The sequence below is a fragment of the Podarcis tiliguerta genome (assembly GCF_965153285.1).
Source record: "Podarcis tiliguerta genome assembly, chromosome: 2".
NCBI lineage: Eukaryota > Metazoa > Chordata > Lepidosauria > Squamata > Lacertidae > Podarcis > Podarcis tiliguerta.
Genome location: NC_139535.1, coordinates 55,838,943 through 55,861,105, shown reverse-complemented (window position 1 = coordinate 55,861,105; position 22,163 = coordinate 55,838,943). Strand labels below are relative to the sequence as shown.

The window sequence follows — 22,163 nt, the reverse complement described above, 5'->3', positions numbered from 1 at the left end:
GGGGAGAGGGGGAGAGGTCTCGCGATACGTGTCTTGGAGAGAGAAGCATCTCGCGGGATCCACGAGAAGTCCGGGGGAAGGCGGGTACCTCGGGGGCGGCGACACGGGGATAAGATGGCGGACGAAGCGGATAGCAACGGGGACGCTTCAGCCTTACCGGTGGGGAAGGAGGCAGGTGAGGCGGGGGCGCTTCTGTCATCTTCCTTCTGAGGGAGGCGGGGGTTTGCCTCCTCCTTACTCTGCCCCGCCCGGCTGTGCTTTACTGCGCTGCATCAGGAGCGTGGTGGGTGGGGCCTGTTGGCCTCTCTTCTCCCCACTTCGACCCGCGTGTGGCTGCCAGTGGCTACCGATTCTTTTGACCCACGGAGGCGGAGCGAGCGCCCCTTAACTCTGCGTTCTTTCCGCCACCTCCAAGAAGTCCTCCGCTGCTCGCTTCGCAGCCTGAAGCTTCCGGTTCCCATCGATCCTGGTTTTTACTATACACACACTCACAAAATGTAAGATTTTTTAGGCTAGGTCCCACAAAAGCTTGCATCTTACATATTCAGGTCTAGCCATCACTTCAGCTGCCTCAAGGCTTCAGTGTATGATCTTCGTGCTTATTGAGCGGGCGTAGAAGAATGTGTCGTCCTCCCCCTGTTAGTGAAATCCTCGTTAGAGTGGCTTTAGATCTGGATTCTCTGTCCCCTCACATGCCATTTGTTCCTTGCTCTTCTGTGTGATGAGAGAAATGAACTTTCATATCTGCTTTATGGAACAGTGTATGATTCACAGATTATGGTACATATGCAGCTCTCCCCCTAATATGTATGGTTTGAGAATGTGTGGCTGTGTGATTTCCTAAATCCCCTTGGCTTGTTTTTTTACGAATGGGATTAGATTTCTATCCTTCTAATGGGTTGAAAATACATACTCTCCTTTCTTCCTTAAACTTCCAGAGTGGTGTCTTAAAGAAACAACAAACTTTACAGTGTCCAAGTTCTGTGCCATACATTTCAGTTATTGATGTGCATGCAGTTCCTGTTCAGAACAATAAAATTTATGAACAGCAGCAAAGTGTTCTTTTTGGGATGTGGGTGAGGGTGGATGAACCTAGGATGAGTGAGTACTGAGACTAGTGCAGAGAACTCTTGATTTACTGCAGCATTACTGTGTGCTGGTCTGCAACCTGTGTAATACGAGTTCTGTGGTCAGTAAAGTTAGAAAATTTGCAATAAATTGAAAATGTTGATGAAATAACAGGAAGGCATGAGAATTGGGGGGGATATGGAATGGGCGTGATAAACATGTGGGTTGGATGTGTTTCCTCATCCCTTAATCACTGAAATCCTAACCCTGTGCTTTCTGAATCTTTGTCATTCAGTGATGAGTAGGTTTGACAGATTATGGACAGTGCAAATATTCAGCTTGCAAACCTTCTTCTGTTACGTTATACTGTACTGCCTTGGACAGGACTCAAAAATCTGTGGCCTTCCAAATGTTGTTGTACTTCCAACTCCCATCAGCCCTAGTCAACTTGGCCAATGGTCAGGTGTGATGGGAGCTGGAATCCAACAACATCAGGAGGGCCACAGGTTCCCTATCCCTGCTTTCGATGCTGGTTTTGTATTTTTATAGACCCATTTCCTTAAATGCAAGTCTTACTGGAGCATTCCCCCTGCCCCCGGTTAGCTTCTCTTTAAATAACTGTACAAATATATATTTAATGCATTATGGTGGTCTTAGGACAGCAGTCTTACTCTCATTCACAATTGCTAAAAATTTTAGAAGCATTTTGTTTACTGTAGAAAAGGTGAAACAGGAGTCTCTGCCCAGCTGCTACAGGAAAACTACTGTTTATAATGTGCTCAAAGCTCCCCCCGCCCTTAACTTTGTTCTGTTGTTACCATGTCCAGTTGTGGACCTTTGGGTAGAAATGTGTAGTGAGTAGAGTTCTGTTTAAAGTTTGATGTTTCTTGTTAAGCCACCGTATGTCACTAGGCTGCAAAAAATACTTTGTGCTGTTAGCAATTGTCATATTTAATCATTACTAAACCCAATTACAACTTATTACTAAACTGAAAACTATAGAGAGACCTGGTCTGAATAGAGATATTGGATTCTTGTCTCATCACACATGCTAAAGCTATTTTTGGTCATCTGCATACTATCCCTTGCTTTTTCCTGTAGGACTAATTGCAGTCGTTAACAGTTATCAGCTTCTGTTTCAGTGTATCTGAAGAAGTGTGCGTGCACATGAAAGCTCATGCCAATAACAAACTTAGTTGGTCTCTAAGTTGGCAGACCAACACGGCTACCTACCTGTAACTAGTGGTCAACAGGTTTACCATACCATTGAGTCAATCACCCATCTCCTGCTACCCTTCTGAGAAAAACCCCACCCCACCCTCCCACTATATATAAGGGTCTGGTGACTTCTGTTTCAGTGTATCTGAAGAAGTGTCCATGCACATGAAAGCTTATACCCAGAACAAACTTAGTTGGTCTCTAAGGTGCTACTGGACAATTTTTTTATTTTTATTTCGAGAGTAATATTTGATATATAAGTAATGCTAGATACTGTGCTGAAAGTCAACTATTACAAGTTGTCTGTTTTATTAAATCAACTCTAACTTTTGACTGCCTCTGCAAGTAAGGTATTTCTTACAGCGTAAATTCAAGATAAAAGCATCACTAACTGCTTGTTGGAATGATATTAACCTAGATTATATAAATTATGTGAGTTTAGACTGAGTGTTACTTTAGGAGATGACCTTAATTTAGTAGTAATTTTTTTTACTTGGTTCCTCAAGACGTAAGAGTTGTATACTTCTGTGTGAGATGGGGTGGTAGTGGAATAAACTTATTCAAGTTCTGTATGTGCTATGCAAATAATGATAATGAGATTAAATGCACTTGTGGATTGAGCAAAGGTGCCACAAGTCTTCTGTCACTAACCTTCCTAAGGATAGCCTATTTGATACCAAATTTTCCCTTTCCTTTTTTTTTAAAGTAATATAAAGCATTTTCACCACATACTTCAGCCAAACAGAGTCCCAAAGTAACTTCTAAATTAGTATTTTTAAAAAAAATGTCTTTGCCTTCAGACTTACAATTTAAAAGACACGAAAGGAGCTGGTCTCTTAGCGGAGTTGGTAAAATAGTTATGCTTCCCTTCTCTCCCTCTGCTGCAGCCTCTATGATTATGCAGAATGGGCTGGAAATCATTGAGGATATATGATTGAGAGTTTTTATCTGGGATGTATAGATGAGGCAGATAGTGGTGATGAGAGGCCTAATAGCCAAAATAAGAACTGATGAATTGCCAGCTCCAGATGGCAGCCACCTGAGAGTTCTCAAAGAACTCATATGTGAAGTTGCTGATTTTCTAACAAAAATATGCAGCTTGTCCTTCACACCAAAGGACTGGAAAGTAGCCAATGTAACAACAATTTTGCAAAAGGAACCCGTGAGGGGAGAATCTGGGAAATTACAGAGCAGTTAGCTTAATGTCTGTACTGGGGAAACTTGCTAAAATAACCAAGTGTATAGAAGAGCAAGCCTTACTGAAGCAGAGCCAGCATGGCTTCTGCAAGGGCAAGGCCTGTCTCCCAAACCTATTAGAGTTATTTGAGAGTGTCAGCAAGCATATGGATAGAGATGATCCAGTTAACATAGTATACTTGGATTTTCGAATCCATCAAAGAGTCCTGCATAAGTCAAGGAATAAGAGGATAGCTCCTCTAGTGGATCAGGAAATGGTTATGTTGCAGGAAGCAACGAGTTGGAATAAATGGACAGCTCTCCAAATGGAGAGATGTAGAAAGTGGAGTCCTACAAGGTTCAGTATTGGGACTTGTGCTTTTTAACTTGTTAATAAACAATCTAGAGTTAAGAGTGAGCAATGGGGTGGCCAGGTTTGCTGATGATACTAAGCTGTACTGGGTCATTAAAACAAAAATAGATCTTCCCCTGATGTGCCTAATGGCAGTATTTGAAATGCACTTTGTCATGTCAATATAATGATTTTGAGGAGTTTGTAAAGTGAATGTAAGGGATGTGTTTTGAAGACAATTACAAATCAATCACAGCTGTGAAGATTTTCTACCCTCACATTTGTATATTTCCAGTCTGCCTCTTAATCAGTGTGTAAATAGCAACTTCTTGCTTGTAAGATCATTGCCTAAGACACCTGCATACATGCACACCACACTGACCAAGCTGCTGACCACAAAGTGATACTTATCATCTTGACACTGTTGAGGCACTAAGCATTGCAACTTTGGAAATGGAAAACAATTCCAGACATTCTGTGTGTCTCTAACTGAAAGACCCATTAGCCAATTGACTGTTTAGCTGAAGACTAATGAAAGCATTGGCATTGTACTTAAAATTGGGCATGGATCAATGGTAGGAAGAAATATCGAGCCTTTCTGTGTAGTGCTCTGTGCTGACTTAAACGACATTATTTACATGGTAAATCATTAATTGCAGTTGTTGGAAATGGTTTTATTCTGCAGCGGACTCCTGGCGTGTCACTTAACAGTAGAGTTACTTCTGCCTTTGCATGATTCCTTATTGTTAGCCTGTCCTTTATGTAGCAGTGTGGAAATCGCTCAATCCTATACTTCATCCCTGATGGAAAGTATACTATGCAGCATATCAAAGAAACAGTAGACATCTCATTCTTTGCTCTGTTATTACTAGATGACTCCCACTTCATATGCATTTTCACCCTTCTTTGAATGTGGGATAAGGGGAAAAACTGCCTTAATGTATTTACATGTTTTAAATTATGTCTCCCGGATTGGGGAATTAGAATTGTCATTATCTGCCACAAGAGCTTTATTTAACCAGTGTTTAAAGTTGGTGCGAACACTTGTGTGATGCTGGCACAACCCCTAAGAGGTGATAGCTGGGCCCTTGGCAAAGTTTCCTGTATTGTTTTGTTTTTAATATTGATGTGCTTCCTTTTTGCAGTGGATCGTATGATCAAAGAGAACAGCCACATCTTCACGGATGCCCATTGTAAAGTGTGTAGCGCAGTGCTCATCTCCGAGTCTCAGAAGCTCGCTCATTATCAGGTACGCTTAAATCTACAGGCAGTTACTGAAATTTGCCCTGAGTGTGTGAGATTCCTGAGATGGTTATCTTGCTCTTCTATGCTGTTTCCTTCAGAGTAAGAAACATGCCAACAAAGTTCGTCGATACATGGCTATCCATGGTGAAGAGGAGGTCTGCTCAAGCAAGAAAATAAAGCTGGATACAAACCAGGTAATGCCAGTCAGGCCAGAAATCCAAGGACAAGTAAGAGAATTTAATGCACTAGAAAGTTTGGCAAATAGCGTTTCTTGCATTGTGGAATAATGCGCCAGTGAGGATTTTGAAGATCAGACACTGTTTGCAAGAACAATCTATGCATTATTCTGCTTGGGCAAATGCACATTTAAACTTTGCCCACCTAACTGTATGTGCCTGTACACTGAAAAATGAAGAAGCTGAGTGCAAGGAGATAACTCATTCAGAAACCATTGGGAATAAAATGGTTATACGCTCTACTTTTAATAAGCCCTTTTCATACTAAATTTATTTGAAAAGTAGAATTCAGCCTTGGCACACTATTGAGAATTCTGTTTGTAGTAACAGAAACTACTAACTGAATGGCAATTGTATCTTGCTACATAACATGTCTTGAACAGCTTTAATAGTATTCTCTAGCTTCTTTCAGTGTGTTCAGTAAAGGATAGGGTGAAGCTGAACAATAGAAATTCCAGTTACTGAACTTGGAACACTTTGCTGGTGAACTTTCATTCTGCAGCCCCAGTAATTTTTTTCATTCCTTCTTACAAACAGGAGGGCAGCAGTGAAGAAGACAGGAACAAATGCTGCCCCATCTGTAATATGACCTTTTCATCGCCTGTTGTGGCTAACTCCCATTACCTAGGCAAGACCCATGCCAAGAATCTGAAGCTGAAGCAGCAACCTCCTAAAGCAGAAGGTACAGAGGAATTGTCTCCTGGTGCTGTGCTGAAAAGTCCAGGTCAGAATAGGCTCCTGGGTATCTATTGTACAAACACGGAAGAGTGAACCCTGCTTCACATATATGATAATGAGGCAGACACTGAGGGAGTTCAAGAAAACATGTTTTTCAATTGAAATTTTGCATTCTGGTGTGATTAATTTTCTTGATGACCCTGGTGGTCAAAGATAGATAGGCATAACAAACCTTACACCAAAATCTTTCTTTGTTATCTTTGATCACTGTTTTGGTAGCTAATATTTATGTATATGCCCACAGTAAGCTCATCCAAATCTTATGTAGAAAATAATTATTCTAAGTGGGATGTTTTGGCACAATTGAGATTATTGTGCTTGTTCTGATTACATGAAATTGTGCCGTAGACTTTTCTGATTGGATTTTCTTCATATGTTTTGGGGGGTTGATTTTACAGGAGCTGTACCTGCTCAGAAACAACCAGCTAATCCGCCTCCCACTACTGTGCCCTCTAATGAAGAGAACCAAAACACTTCTGACCCAGACAAATTCTGCAGTCTCTGTCATGCCACATTCAACAATCCCCTGATGGCAAAACAACACTACGTGGGCAAGAAACACAAAAAGCAGGAGACCAAACTTAAGCTAATGGCACACTATGGGAGAAGCCCCGATGAACCTGCAGCTTCAACAGGTGAGTTTTTAACAGCAAGACTTTCCAGAATAAAGCACTTGAAGAGTTGTAAAGGTTTGCAAAGCCACAACTTGCCTTCTGTTGGAAATGCCCTGCATGGAAAACAAGCTCTCAGATAATTCACTACAGGTATACCAATAATTCACTATAATTCACTACAGGTATACCAGTTGTAGAGGGAATGGGTTTGAATTGACCACTTCAGGTGGGGACAGGCAGAAGTAGTCAGGAAAATCTTGGTTTGGGGTGGGAAAGGCTCCCAGCTCCCCACAAAATCCTGAACACGAGGAAGACCCTCCAGCCACACATGTGTACTTGAAAGGAGGGAGGTGGTTGAAACTTGGAAGGGTGAGAGGAAAATGCAGAGTGCTGGATGAATGTGAGTGAAGGTGAGACAGTGGAAGACTAGACAAGAATGTAGGAGTCGCAGCAAGGCATGACCCAAGTTATGGGGAAGAGTTTTTGCTGAAGGGGCAAAGAGAAGGGCCCATATTTTTGTAATGTTGGAAAGGGAGAAGCAAGATGACTTGGAAATGGACCGACTTTGGGGGGCAAAAGTTGAAAAGAAAAGCAACGGTTTATGCCTGTGGGTGGTGACAGTGCCAGTTGAAAAAGCACGTGAATGAAGAAATAAGGGCTTCTGAGAAAGTACGAGAAGTTGTCCAGGTTATATTGAAGCATTCAAGCAGAATTGCCAGGTAGTTGGAGGTGTTGGATTGACACGCACGCGCGCTCTCTCTCTCTCTCTCTCTTTTTTAGTAGTCTGTCAACACCAGGCATAGGCAAACTGGCCTCCAGATGTTTTGGGACTACAACTCCCATCATCCTTTGCTAACAGGCCCAGTGGTCAGGGATGATGGGAGTTGTAGTCCCAAAACATCTGGAGGGCAGAGTTTGCCTATGCCTGGTCTACACACTTTGAAAAGGAAACTTTCTGAATTACATGAGCAATGGGGGGTAGGTGGGAGAAAGAGACAAAGCTTCACTGTGGCTCTGTGATAGTTATACTGTAATCAATAGGTCATACAAAATACTGAAGACGTACAGTACTGCATATCCAGCAGAGAACATTTCTCCTTGGCTTTGGATAAAAATCCAGCTCCCAACATGACATAGTAGTTGACAACATGATTGTATTCAGTACAAAGAATATAGAAGACATCAACCATGGCAGTAAACAGTGCTATTACACCCATCATTTCCAACATGCTCACCTGTGTTGAATACCTCATCAGCATGTAAGATGTTAGATGCAGGCCAGGTTTAACTCCTTACTTGATTAACAAGATGCTAGCTTAGGTCTGATCACTTTAGGGCTAACCACTGAGGCACTCAAAGAGGTTAGCCCTAAAGTGGTAGAGACAGAGAGAAAACAATTGGTCTTGGTACCATGTATGGAGTCTGCATTAAGAGGGAATGTGGGAAGAGCTAGTAAATGAAGGTATGATAGATGCTTTGCAGGTTTGAGGTTGCATTTACGGCAGTTAGAAGATGTATATTCAAAATATACATCTGTAGAAAACAATGAGAACCCGTTAAGGTTTGTGCAGTATCTCTCTGGATTAGGAAATGGAACCTTTATTACAGCTTGTATCAAGCAATGATACGCAGTGCAAAGCATCCAGGAAATTTCTTTCAAAGTAGTGACTTAGCTATGCATTAGCTTTTGTTGAAAAAAAGACATTGTGATGGTATTAAGGTTCATTAACACAAAGTGGCATAATAAGTGGAGCTCTCAACTGTGTGTTTTGAACATATACAAAAATTGTTCACTCTTAAAGATTGCAGAATAAGCACCTAAAGATGAATACTGAATATATATGCCAGAAACCTTATTTATTTTTAAGTGCATTTAATTGGGAAAGTAATTCTCAAGTAAAAAGTAATTCTCAATTAAAAACAGCCTCTGCCTTTCAACTTTAATAATGTGTAGTGTGATTCTGTACAGAGTTGGATGTGAATAAGTTCCATGCCACACAATAGACTGGCATGCACAACTTTGCACAGAGTAGGACTGAATAGGAATATAATGATTAGGAGCAGGGTGTTTAATGTGCCAATGTGCTTTCACATGCCTGGCAGATAGCAGGTGCAGAGAGGAGCAGTTCAGCAAAGGGTAGAAGCAGGGAGAGAGAACTGAAACGCAGAAAGAGAATTTGGTATCTAAATGAACACAAGCAGATTGTATAAATTTAATGTGAGTCAAAACTAAAAGGCTGAACTAAAATAGCCTCTCCATATGCAGGCTACCATACGGACTCACTGTTAAGACCATGTTCATAGAAGGCAATATTACTGTGCCACGAGCGATCACCACAGAATAAAGAAGAAGGGTGGGTGGGTTAATGTTTCAGAAGATAGAGGGCAAAAGTCAATGATGACAAGTCCTTCGATGCCCCTGTCAGAAAGATGTTTCATCATCGCAATTTTTTCATTCTAGCAGCTCTGGGGATTTTGAAAGGTAGCTGGCATTACCAAGAGGAGCATTGCTGAGTTTTGCCACCTAGCTTGAACTTTGCTCATCACATCCCCCCCCCCCACCAGTCCTGCCCCCCTTTAGCTCCTTGATGCCTGCAATTTGGGGGCAGTGTTCTCAGATAAGAACTTTTGTCTTAAAATATAATATATAACTTATAATAATATAACTTTATTGAGGTATTTGGAACAGTGGAGAGGTTTGGTAATTCTACATTTGTGCTGATATTTTTATTGTGCGCTATCCTCAGATACTTTTTGAGGGTGTTTTTTTAAAAAAATTTGTTAAGAAAAGAAAAAAAATGGGTGACATCCGGCTGCGTCAGAACAGATATCCAATTGTGCAAATGGGACTTCTTCTACCTCTCCAGCCGCTGCACATCCCAGGAATCTCTTCCAGAGGGAGGGGGACCCTCTGGAGGAGATTGGGGAGTACAGGGGACTGTGGGAGGGAGAAGAAGACACAAAGTTCACTATCCCCCATGTCCTGTTACAAAATCCAGGCAAACTAACAAGATCCTCAAACACATCCTGAAGAAGGGGGGAAATAAAGCAATGCATATTTAAGAGAGAGAGGGAAACATGGTCAGCACAGTATATAGAACAAATAATATGCAAACAATGTATGCATAGAGGGTAAGTTGCAGATCTAATTTTTTTTAAAATAGAAAAGTAATAATAACCTTTATTTAATATAGATCAAACCCAGGGGGAAACCCAGAACCAAAATCTTACCAAGGACCAGGGAACTTATCTATGGAAGGAGAGCACAAAAATATTCTTGGTAAGAATCAAAGGGGGGGGGGAATAGATATACAAGAACATTGATACAGGTTATACTATTTTCAACAAATAGCTAAAATGATAATACAATAGCAGCAATGTTATAGGGCATGCCAGAAGTGGTGAAAGAGAAAAGAGAATTCCTAGGGACAGTGGAGAAAATATATAAATATGTTATAAAAAGCAAATGATATGTGATCTCCAATTCAAAATTGTTTGGAAACAAGCAGAAGCACTAGGAAGAGTTGAACAGTAATGATGAATAAATAAATCCACTGGATTCTACCCGAATTAAGAGTCCTGGTTTTGACCTTCAGGGTTTTAAAAGAACTTAGATCAAGCTGTCTTAAAGACCACCTCAAAACTTCTCAAGCTGAGCTCATTAGAGGTCCTGTTCTAGATGCCTCCACCTTCAGATGGATGGCTACTATAGGCAGGGATTTTTTCAGTGGAGCTCCTTCCTTAGAACCCCTTTCCAAGGAGGCATAAATGGTATGCCCTCCCCTTCCAAAGGTCCCAAGACTGATCTTCCCTGGGAAAGTCCCTTGAGGAAAGTGCTCTGGGCTGTAGTTCTTCTTACTACTGCTGGCACTATTGATAATGTTAGGGAAACTTGTTTGTGATTATATCTTACATTGCAATTTTCTCTTGTTAGCTGACGTAGGGGCCTCTTGCTTGGCAGAAATGTGAAACATACAAATAAAAAAAATGCTGAATTCAAGAAGAAACAAACATTTGTATGATGTGGCTGTATTAGATGTATACAGTTGGTGCCAAGTTTAAAGAATATTGGTAAAGTACAGAAAATGTCCTTACTGAAGAAGAAAAAATAGCAGAGGATATGAATGATATGAATTACCAACCCATCACCCTAGCATACCAGTGCAGGTTACAACATTTAACCACAATATTTAAAAGAGTTTAAAACAACGTGGGTCCTAAAAATATACATCTAAATTTTCAAAAGCCAGGGTAAAGAGGTGTGTCTTCAGCATTTGCTGAAAGCTGAATAATGATGGTACCCTCTGTGCGGCAGGAGCTCCACAACATATGGGCCACCACAGAGAATGTCTTCTCCCAGGCCGCCATCCCCACTTGAAGTCTCCAAGTCATCTTCAAGGGCAGCCCCACGTAGAGTGCTTTGCAATAATCCCATCTTGAATTTAGGAAGCATGAAGTACAGTAGCCAACTCAGCTCTGTCTGAAAGGAGCTGTAGCCAGCAAACCAGCCAGTGCTGGACTACATGACTATATATGTTATACAAATATGACTACAGTGCAAGATGATACAAACAGGCTTCCCCCTTATTTCCTTCCTCAGAAGCCCCATGCACCATTCAGAGCTGCTCTGGAGGGGTCCCCCAACCCTTTGGAGCAGTTTTGGGGGAGAATGCAGGAAGAAGAAAAAAAGAAAGAGGAAGTCCTGTTGTGCAAGTGGGAAATCTGCTGCCCTCTTGCAAACAGATATCCTGTATATAAAGGCTGTGAAAATACTATTCAGTGGTAATGAAGCAGACCTTGGTATCAGTTGCTTGGTTACAGGGAACTGACAGCAGAATGGTGTAGATGGAAGGAATGGTGTAGATCATCTTGCCCTTTCCCTCTCTGACAGCCTTTTAAGCCCCCTGAAAAGCCACTGTCAGTGGTTGGTAGGCACTCCTGAGTGCAGTAGGCTGTGGTGTGGTGAGCTGAAGGAGGAAAGGGTGGGTAGAGACTGTACCCCTTTCCCCCACTGCATTCAGAGTGTCCCCCAACCCATTTGTGTAGGTTTCAGGAGGCCTAGAAGGCTGTTGATGAGAATTGCCGTATAGTAACCACAGACAAATAGTGTGAATGGCTTTTTAATTTAAGGTATGCAGAAAGGCATAGTACTTTGACTTCCCACTCCTCAATGGAGTTTGGCATTTCAAAATAAAACCAATCATCATCATCTAATTACCTTCACTTCTGTGGCACAACGTAGCAGGAATAAGAATCGCGTGTCATTTCAGTAAATTCAACTAAAACCCCAAATCTTCCTCCATCAAAAGACAGTGAAGTTTCACAGTTCTGCAGCAGTATTGTTGTACCCATGCCCGTTTTTTGTTCATTTAGAAATCAGTAGATTTTTTTCATAGGCTAATAGTTCACCTTGTCTTCCAGTACATACAGAATGAATCCTTTGTTCTTGATGTTTGGCTGCTGGGGGGGGGGGGGGAATAATTCAGTGATGGGGGATCATTAGGAAAGGAATTGAAAAGTAAAAAATGTAAGTATCATAGTGCCTTTATATAAGTCTATGGTGTGATCACACTTGAAATACGGTGTACAGTAGTAGTCACTGCACGTCAGGAAAAATGTTGTAGATCTGGAAAACGTGCAAAAAGAGGCATCCTGAATGATGCTGGTGGAGGAGAAAATCCCCTATTAGGAAGGATCACATTTGAGGTTTCTTAGCTTGGAAAAAAACGGTGGTGTGAGACCCATGAGCATAACAGAGGTGTATAATTTATGCATGGTATAGAGAAAGTGGATAGGAACACGTTTTCTCCCAGGGTCATCTAACCTTGAATGGTGGGAGATATTTCAAGTTTTATGTGTGTTGTTTTTTGTTGAAACCTTTAATGTATTTTGTTCCTCCTTGCTGAGAATGCTCCTCTTGAGTCTTTAGCAGTGTGATTGGTGAGCCAGTGTACAGAAGCAGTGTCATGAATTCACCATAGTATGTTCAGTCCTTTTGAGAAGAGTTTTCATCAGGCTGTTTACAATGTTTGGGTAAATACGCCTTGATTAAGCCTTTAGTGTTGTTGTGTTTATGACTCCCCTTCTAGCTGACTAGAGAACTTTATTTTACATTTCTCATGATCCTTGAGTGAAAAGACAGAAAATTCATTTTCTCGGGTTGGATTTATTTGATTCATTGAAATGGGAACAGGTGGGAGTTAAGTTAGAGGCCCCAAAAATGTTAGTTTTATTAAGATCTGGAACTCCCAAACTGTCAACACTTGCAAATTAGAACTGAGAAAATTGTTCACAGAAATTGCTTAAAAACTATTTCCAGCTAAGATAAGTTGGGGGAAGTGGAAGGATGCCTAAGACTGATGTCTGCTGTTTCATAGTCATACAGCATTAAGTAGCCACATCACACGCTTGTCGACTATGCCTCTGTGTGTGCTGCACCTCCTTTTATGTGGATGCCCATTTTGGCTCCTATATTCCACACAGGGTAGCATGGTAGACTTGTACTATGGAGGTGGGTTTACAGCAGGGGATTAGGCTTTTGCCAGTGAATGCCTTCCATCCTCAGCCAGCATGGTCAATGGGTAGGGTTGAGGAGAGCTGTAGTCCAAGAACCATCTGGAGGACACCACATTGGCCACCCTTGCCTGGTCAAACTCAAAATTTCCTACTACTGCTGTGTAAAAAGTTGCTTTTCCTAACCATTGGGGAACAGATATTCCAACAGTGTTCAAGTTACTTACATAACTGCATTTCCTATAATTAAAGCCCATTGAGAGAGAACGTTGGGGCTGTTGCAGCAAAGGAGATGGTAGTTACAGGCAAGAACACTTTAATATGCTTCCCAAGTGAGAATTCTGAGGCATCAGATGGTTATAATCTGCATTTCCAACCAAATTGATTCTACAAGTGGCTGATCCAGTTTCACAGTTAGGAACCGTTCTGGAATGTAGTCTTAACACCATTTTTCTCATCTAAGCAGATGTTTTGAGCCTTGGAATTCTCCATAGTGCACAGTTGCCATTGTAATATACCCATTCTTCATTCTTTCCTGCAATGTGGCATCCATACTTGTGCAGTATTAGCATGAAGACACTGGTGTATTCCTTGTCTCTTAAATTCTCCTCTCACTGATACCAGTCCCCTAGATGATAAAACAGACATACGTGTCTTTACTGAAGAAAATCCACCAACATAGCTTGAATACATTATATACCATACTTACAAAAGGTGGTTCAACAGTACAATCCTATGCATATCTACTCAGAATTGGGTGTCAGTGTGTTCTTTGGGACTTAGTCCCATGCAAATTGGTTTAGGATTGCAGCCCCAGTAACTATAGATGACCTGAAGCAGATGAATCACAAAATGGAATACTACTGCATTATGAAACACATTGTGTCTCATTCTGTTTCTTTGCTTTAAAATATTCTACTTTTCTTCTGGAACAATTTAAGCATCAGAGCAAAAGGGACAAATATAGAAAATAAAATTGCAGTGGGAGTCCTGTGAAGAACAGGAGATCGGTGATCACATCTTCCTGTATTTCTGTTTTTACTTTTTCTAGAAGGGCACGTACTTGAAACTGTTGCAGCAAAACCAACAAAATGTATTGTGACACCTTAAAGGGTAACATTTATTAGTACACAAGCTTTTGAGAACTAGAGTGCTTGTGCCGTATTAAATTTGTTATTCTTTAAGGTGCCCCAAGACACTTGAAGTGGAATTCAGCATCACACTGCCGGTCGTTTTGTCAGTTCAAGCATTGCTTGCCAAATGGAATAACCTCCTCTCTCTCCTTCCCTCCCACCACACCCTGTTCTGGTTCTTTTTATTTTAAATGCCCCCCCTAAATTTAATTGGAGCAGTGGCCCTAGGAAAGCAGGGGGTTAGGCCTAATACCTTCCATGTCATTTTCTTTATCTAACACACCCCCATGTATTGCAGCAGCAGCAGCTGCTGTTTACCATGCAGGGTGAAAGATACCTGTGTATATACCAGTGGGGCAAACAGCAGCTGGGGCAGAAATATTTAGATAATAAAAATGGTGTGAGGGAGAATTACCCAGCACCAGTGCTCTACTCAGATTTTGAAACTCCCTTCAGTAGTTGTCAGCAAAAATAGATATATTTGGAGATCTAATCATGGATCTCCCACATCTTCTGTAATTGACCCTGAGTCAGAGGAATGTTCTTGGAAACGTTGTTGATTCAGCTCACTGTGTCCTGAGAGATCATTTTACTGTGCAACTTAAAAGTGGCAGCTTGGAGCTGGATAGCAATGCTTAGAGCAGTGGTGGGGAAGCTCTGGAACCATGAGCCTAATATGGGCCTAATTAGGCCCAGCAAGGTTCCCCCAAATCAAGCCCACCTGTCCCACACTTGATATCATATAAGGCATCGGTTGTGGGGTAGGTACAGATGTGCACTCCTGGTTGATAAGCGGGGCTTGTATTTGACCACCCTTTTATATTTGGTGCCCAGTGCAAACCATGCTGTGGCTGATTCCACTCAGCTCCTGAGTGGAGCCTATCTCTGCAAACTCTGCTTTGGCAGGACTCTTCCCTTGCAGCCCAGCTTGAGTTCAAGCTAGGCTAGTGGGGGAAATCATGAGTCCCTCAAATTTTTCCTTTGAATTTTTGTCACCTGCTGTCATGGTGACCTGCCATAGGGTGGCCCTTTCCACCTGTCAAGTGACACATGGGGGAACTCACGATCCAGCTATTTGGCTGGATCCTGTTCCTCTCCCCTGGCTTAGAACTCCTAGCATCATCTTTGGCTTAGTCACTGTGAACCACACTTCACAATTGGTAATTGACATTGGGGTGTTTGCTTCAGTGAATTTGGTGCTCACACTTGTTTAACCCTGTCTTTCAGCTGGGAAGGGATATCCATGTGAAAGCTGTAACATAGTACTGAACTCCATAGAGCAGTACCAAGCTCACATCAGCGGCTTCAAACACAAGAACCAGTAAGTGTTTAAATATTCTTCTGTCTGTAGTAGCTACATTGTATAATCTGCCACTGAATAGGAAGCATTGTCTCGCATCTGGCTTATCGTCTGGATTTTTACAAAAAAAATAAATTCAGATTCATCTGCAGACAGCTCTAATTTTTAAAAAGTCTATGTTGCTACTTATGTACCAAAGGTAATGAGCATTTTGGGGAAAGAGAGGTTTATGAGTCAAATGACACATTGCAGGCTTTCCAAATGATGCTGTCTGGTGTGGATCCCCTCCACTTGGTCAGAACCAAATCGATGAAGCCAATTTGGCAACTGTAACCTCTTACTTGGTTTGGGCCTTGTCCTAGTAGCCTTTCCATAGATGTGCTTCAGACATGTAGGGGTCAGCAGACCTCTTGACTTCTCTTGTTATTCTGGTCATTAGCATCAAGTTCCTAGGTACCATACCCAGCATCTACTACTCAAAGTTCTGTTTTGTTTTTTTTGTTTGTTTCACCTAAGCATTTTTAATTTTGATAAAGAATGTAGAGAAATTTTGAAAAAAAACTTCCAATATATGTCGCTGTCAAATGGATACAGGTTTTCTTGGAGAACTCCATAAAGCAAAATATTTTACATAGATCATGTCAAATGGTGTGTTGCCTGTCTTTGGGACCGTGGGGGTGGGGGTGGGGTGTTGGCAAGGAAAAATATTGTATCATTTTAACACAGAGATCTGCAGATTGTTCTATTATATTAATTTTGTTTTTGTGGGACCAGTCAAAGCACCATGGAATCGCCACAAAACATGAAGACTCACAGGGTATGGCATCAAAGAAATCTTATGACCTTTTCTGTATGGCATACGTTAAGCACTCGGGTGATGCTATATCCTGGTGGTGGCACTGGTCTTTCTAAGTCTGTGCAAGCACGTGGATGCACTCAACTTGCTGGGGAAACTCTGTTTGCCAAATGTGCTGAACATGGCATTGGCATGGCAGTTTACGTGACAAACAAGTTTTAGGGCTGTGGCTCTGTCTGTGCTGCAGGTTAGGCATTCTGCCAAAAGTGGACAGTACTCCCTTGTTGCATATAATCCTGTTAACTTTTAGCAGAAATCATCCAAAAATTTATAATTCTTTTCCGTTGGTATGAAGTTAAATCTACAGGTGAGGCCATTTTTGTATGCTAAAACTGTAGATCTTGTCGGATTGCTATCCCCACCCATCACTCACTTGCAGGGTGTTTTATTGTGGTGAATGGAAATGGGATTTTTCAAGACAACTGGATTTTGCACAGTATCGGTCCAGCTTGAGATTCCACAATAAGCAGATGTTCATTTTCTGTAAACTTTGCAGTGATAATTTTTGAAGCAGTTTCAATAATCTGTCCCATCTCTGTCTCAATCCACAGTATACCAGGAGGAATACCTGTTACAGCACGGTACCAGAAGCAGCTGTACACACGAGAGGAGACAACGGGCCCTGATGGCTACAGCTATTTTAGCCAAGACCTCTAGAGAGGAAGCTCCTGCGCTCTTTTTGGATTGCCGGTGGCCCAAAAGTGAACATCGCTTCTCAACCCACTACGGTTTTATTGTTCCTCTGGCTGAATGAAACCCTCCTATCCTGCAGTGTACAAGTTTAGCTGATTCAGAACTAACTATTGGCTAAAGGATCTAGAAGGGACAGATATACTAGTTGGCATTTGCAAAGACCTTTAGAATAGTTTTCATTGTGTAATCTCTTGCTGTAACGGCTGACGGGTGAGGTGGGAAGGAGTAGGAGTTGTGTCTGGCACAAGTAAGACTTGGCACCTACCAGTGTTCTGTCTCGAGCCCATCCTTTCCCTCTGCCCGGAAGAAGCAGACGGGAGTTCTACACCCACTACCAGCCAGAGAAGAGCAACTTTTGGAAGAAAGTTCATAATTCTTGGTTATGGGGTGCTTGTTAAATGTGAGGTGTGGAATGGGCATAATGGACAGACTGGTGATCTTCTCCTTGCCTAGAAATGGGGTGTTACATCGCTGTGTTTGTCGTGCCCCTTTCTGAATTAACTGGGTTTGTGTGCAGAGTTTCTTAGGTCACCAATATGCCATTTGCATCCTTTTTGTAGTTCTGCAGATGTTGGTTCTGGAACATCTGGTAATCTGTTTAATAAAAAGCGGTTTCTGTTAGTAGTATGCATAATCTGCTTCAGAAAGACAAGCAGAAGGAGTGCCTCCAAAAAAACTGCACTTCTCCCTCGGTTCCTGGCATACTTGTGGAAACTTGTGCTTTTGAGCCTCACTATGTACAGCTTTCTGTTGTGTTAAATGTTCATCAGAAATGTTTTTTTGGTATGATGGAAGGTTTGAAAAAATGTCCTTTTTCAGAACCTTAAAGCTTTTTAATTAATTTGTACAAAGGTTTAGCAAGGTTGAAAGAACAAGCTGCTATGGTCTGACTTTGAGGCAATTCTAAGCTGAAAAATAGTGCTTTGCATAGCATTGTGGGCCTTCCACTTGTGAACTTTGCAAGTCCAAGAACTAGTTTCCATCCATGTGAAACCATTTCTTAGAGACAAGACATTCTTTCCGATTGCTTCCTGAGACTTGGAAAACAACATAGGTAGCAGCTGGGAATGCTGCTTGAGGCAAACTGACTATGCTTTGTTTGGACAGAGGTAAAATTAGTTTGTGTTTTGGTCATTTCCTTTTCCCTTGTATGGATATAAGATGGTAAGCTTGAAATCTCCTAACATCTGAGTTTGTTTCAAGTCTGCCAGATGGCCTGTTTCCAAAACAATCAGTTGAAATGCTAATCTTATTTGTAAAAAAAACCCACCACTCACATAAGCATAAAGGCAAGAGATGTGAGATACTCCTCTCTTGCCTAGCCCATCGTTAAACTGCTTTTCTACACGTGTTCAAAACAGGATGTGGTTCTTTTTTCCTTAGTGCTTCTTCCTTCCTACCTAATTGCTTCAGTGTTATTGATCAAAATGGACATTCATTAAAATTGGACAGCTTGTACTCTTGAGTCTTGACTGACTACAGCTTTGGAGTCGTCCCTGCTTATAAGTTTGTTTAGCCCATGAGTCCTTATAATTAGCAGCAAACCAGTATTCTATGTAGACATTTCAATTCTGTGTCTCATAGGGCCTCTCATTCTTCATTACATTCCTGACCTCATCTTCTGGGTGGCAGTTATTTTTGGAACCTAGGTATGGGAGATGGACTATCCTGTCCTCTACCTTATCTGGTGGCTTTCATTGTGATTTTGCTCTCCTTTCCATTCTCACTACAGGAGTGGGGCAGGGTACAGACTGGAGACACACTCTTTCTCTCTTTTCTGATAGCCTCTGTGCCTCCATCTGCAGTATTGCTCCGATGGAAATGACTGAATATTGCTACTGGTATTTACACTTAACGTGCAACTCCTCTTGGATATGTCTGTGTACTCAGTCTGTACCACCCTAGAACACTTAAAGAGAGTCTTCGCCTGTGCTTTCTCAGCAGTATTGTTAGTCAGGGTAAGGTTCACATCAGACCACACCAGCGGTGCATTTTCTTGCATTCCCTCTTAGCTTCTCTGCAATGACGATTCATTACCGCATTCCAAGTAAACAGCCTTTCTTACAATAAAAACCTTATCTTTCTCCTTTCACCAATGACAGGTTTTTGTGTATGAGATATTCTCTACATGTAGAACACAGGACAAGCATAGATGATTATATATATATATATATATATATATAGCCACTATGTACTGGGGTGGAGTGATGAGGCTAGGTGTCCTGGATATACATCTCCCATTTCCAACAGAGTGAGCAGTAAGTCCTGTAAGTCCCTAAAATTGCTTTATTTCTTTATTTAGCCTCAATCAAACACCATGACTAAGGGGGAGATATTGAAGTAACCTTGTGCATAAGGCTCTGCTCTTACAACATGTGGTGAAAAGCTCTATCTGCCTACATGCACATGCTATGCAGCTTTTCTGTAAATAATTGATGGGACAAATAATGTATCTTCTGACTTAAACAGTAGCTATGTGTGCCTAACCCTTTATTTTAAACTTCATATTTTTCCTGCATTTGACTTTTCTGTTTTGGCGTTCTCCAGTGTCTTGTGCTGTACTTGGATTTTAGTCTTTGACCTGCCCAATGAACTTTTGCAGCCTAGAGTAGAGATTTGAGCAAGATGATTGCCTCCATGAAGATCTAACCTTATAATTTGATTTCTGTTGTATATTGCATTCTGTTACAGTTGCTAAGAACAGATATTTTTGGCAAGTCCAAAGCTGAGTACGTACTCTGTTACATCATTAACATGATGACTATGCTGGCTCAGCCTGATATGGAAGCGTCATGATAAATTCATGAATTTCCATTTGTCTCTTGCCTTTTATTTGGGTTGGGTTTTTATATATATATAAAAAAATAGCCAGGTACACTCCGCCTTATTCTAGAGATTAAAGTTTTGTTTTTCTATTCATATTAACAGTAGATGTTCTGTTTCGGTTTGTGTCAAGTTTTTACCCTAGGAGCTGGGTATCAACATACAGGGCTGGTCTTAACATGATTCCAGGAAAACCCAAATTCTGCACTTGAAACAAATTAAATACCATAATTTGATGTGTGCTAATTGCACTGTGTGTGCTTGAACAGCTTGCTAGGGGGGCAGCATTGTGAATTACAGGGAGAAGGGAGAGAGACTACTTTTAGCCACAGCCACTGGAGCTGAATCTTGCTTTAAAGCATGCATAGAAGTGAAACTATGGCAGTGTGTGCTATAGCCCATGAAAATCCACTTCTCAGCACAATATGCAAAGAGGTTACCATGATCTAGTTACAGTAGATACCTTTTGGGTTTTTTTTTTGAGGGCTTGGGATGAGGTGCAATAGAGTTGAACTGAAACAGAATTGCTGACAATATTAACTACTGACAGTATAGAAGTGGCAGTGCAAGGCCTGTTGATATGTTTGTGGCATATTTGAAGGATGCAAGAAACTTCTCATCTGTCTGGATACTACAATGTCCTCTACAAACACTGCTAAAGTTCTGGCTTTCAAGAAACTTCAATGAGCTACCTGAACATTGTCCTGCTTCTTGGTTGCTTCTGTAGCAGAAGACTAGCTACTACAGTGCAAATTCATGTTTTGATGCATAGAGACTCAAGGAGTATCTTCGACAAGAAGCAAAGATACAAGTGGTCAAATTCAAATCAAAGAAGTTTATGATTATTAGCAGAATGGTTCCTTAAATGTGAAAAAGCTTGTCTTATGGCAGGTAAAACTCCTGCAGGGTTCGCTGTGCCTTTCCTAGCTTTTCCAGTGATACACAAGTAAATGAACTTTGTAAGAATGTAGGGCCCTGAGGTTAGTCTAGTACAGTGGTGCCCCGCAAGACGAATGCCTCGCAAGACGGAAAACCCGCTAGACGAAAGGGTTTTCCATTTTGGAGGTGCTTCGCAGGATGAATTTCCCTATGGGCTTGCTTCGCAAGACGAAAATGTCTTGCGATTCCTGGGGGTTTTTTTCCGCTCCCCACCCCCTTTTTCTAAGGCACTAAGCTGCTAATAGCCTTTTAGCAGCTAATCCGCTAATCCCTTAAACCTTTAATAGCTGCTAATAGCCGCTAAACCGCTAATAGCGCTAATCCGCTAATCCGCTAATGGGCTTGCTTCGCAAGACGAAAAAACCGCTAGACGAAGAGACTCACGGAACGGATTCTTTTCGTCTTGCGAGGCACCATTGTACTTGCTTGCTTCCTCTCTCCCTCTCTGGTTTTTATTATTAATATGATTTAGAAATAATTGAATCACTTGTCCTAATCATTTGTCCTTTTTTAAAAATAAACTCCCCCCCCCCCAAAAAAAAAAACAACCTATCAGATAATATATGCTCTTGCTATGATAGAAGTGTGAAGATTCAGGATGATGGGGGGAAGGAATAAAAAACAAAGTGTGTGAGAAGCAGCATATTTTACAGCAGAGGCATATGTTCTGAAATGGTTAAGAGTTTGGTAAAAGCAAGCACTAGATTAGATGACCCAGTTATATTGTCGCTTGCTAAACTCGCTGTTCCGTTGTACCAAAGAACCTAGCTGTTCCTCAGTGTGGTGTTTCCTCTGCCTGCAATAGACACTCATCGTTGAAACTGCTGTGGAAATATATATATTCTGAGATCCCTGAATATTTCATGTGCCTGCAAATTAGAGGAAAGTGTCTGCATATATTATGTCCTGGGGCAGGTTTTCCTCATTATGAATGAAGCTTTACCATCAGGTGGCAGCACAAAGCCTTGCTAATGCATGGCTCTCTGTGTCATATTTAATCGCGGAGAAGGAATCTTTGGATCTTTGCTGAATCTCCCCAAGTAACCATAAATACTTCCCAATTTAGAGGGAAATTGACAAGCAAAGATCACGTGCATCCCAGGAATTAGACCAGATGGATTACAGGGGAAAGAGTCAGAGCAGGGGGCGATCAGGGAGGATTTTGCATCCGTCTCTATCGGGGCACCTGTAAGCTGAAAACCATGGTCTGTCTGGCTTCTGTTGCTGTTAAACTCAAGGAAAAAAGCTTTCTGCCCATA

At 41.5% G+C, this 22,163-nt stretch overlaps 1 protein-coding gene across 11 annotated transcripts; it reads left to right on the top strand.

Annotated features, from left to right (window-relative positions):
- The first annotated feature begins 25 nt into the window (after positions 1-25).
- ZNF346 (zinc finger protein 346) lies at positions 26-19,954 on the top strand. Of its 11 annotated transcripts, XR_014507221.1 has the most exons (9): positions 26-175; positions 4,960-5,063; positions 5,158-5,253; positions 5,833-6,019; positions 6,432-6,668; positions 9,842-9,927; positions 15,521-15,614; positions 16,368-16,410; positions 17,001-17,096. XR_014507221.1 is itself a non-coding variant. In XM_083423765.1 (8 exons), the coding sequence occupies exons 1-8, from the start codon at positions 115-117 to the stop codon at positions 17,073-17,075; spliced, it is 855 nt and encodes a 284-aa protein (XP_083279891.1). In that variant the 5' UTR covers positions 26-114; the 3' UTR covers positions 17,076-19,954. The 11 variants fall into 11 exon arrangements, 8 of the variants coding, with proteins under 8 accessions (XP_083279891.1, XP_083279888.1, XP_083279892.1 ...); XR_014507219.1 differs by lacking the exon at positions 16,368-16,410 and having other exon boundaries at positions 5,833-5,977; positions 17,001-19,954; XR_014507220.1 differs by lacking the exon at positions 16,368-16,410 and having other exon boundaries at positions 17,001-19,954.
- The last annotated feature ends 2,209 nt before the right edge of the window (positions 19,955-22,163 follow it).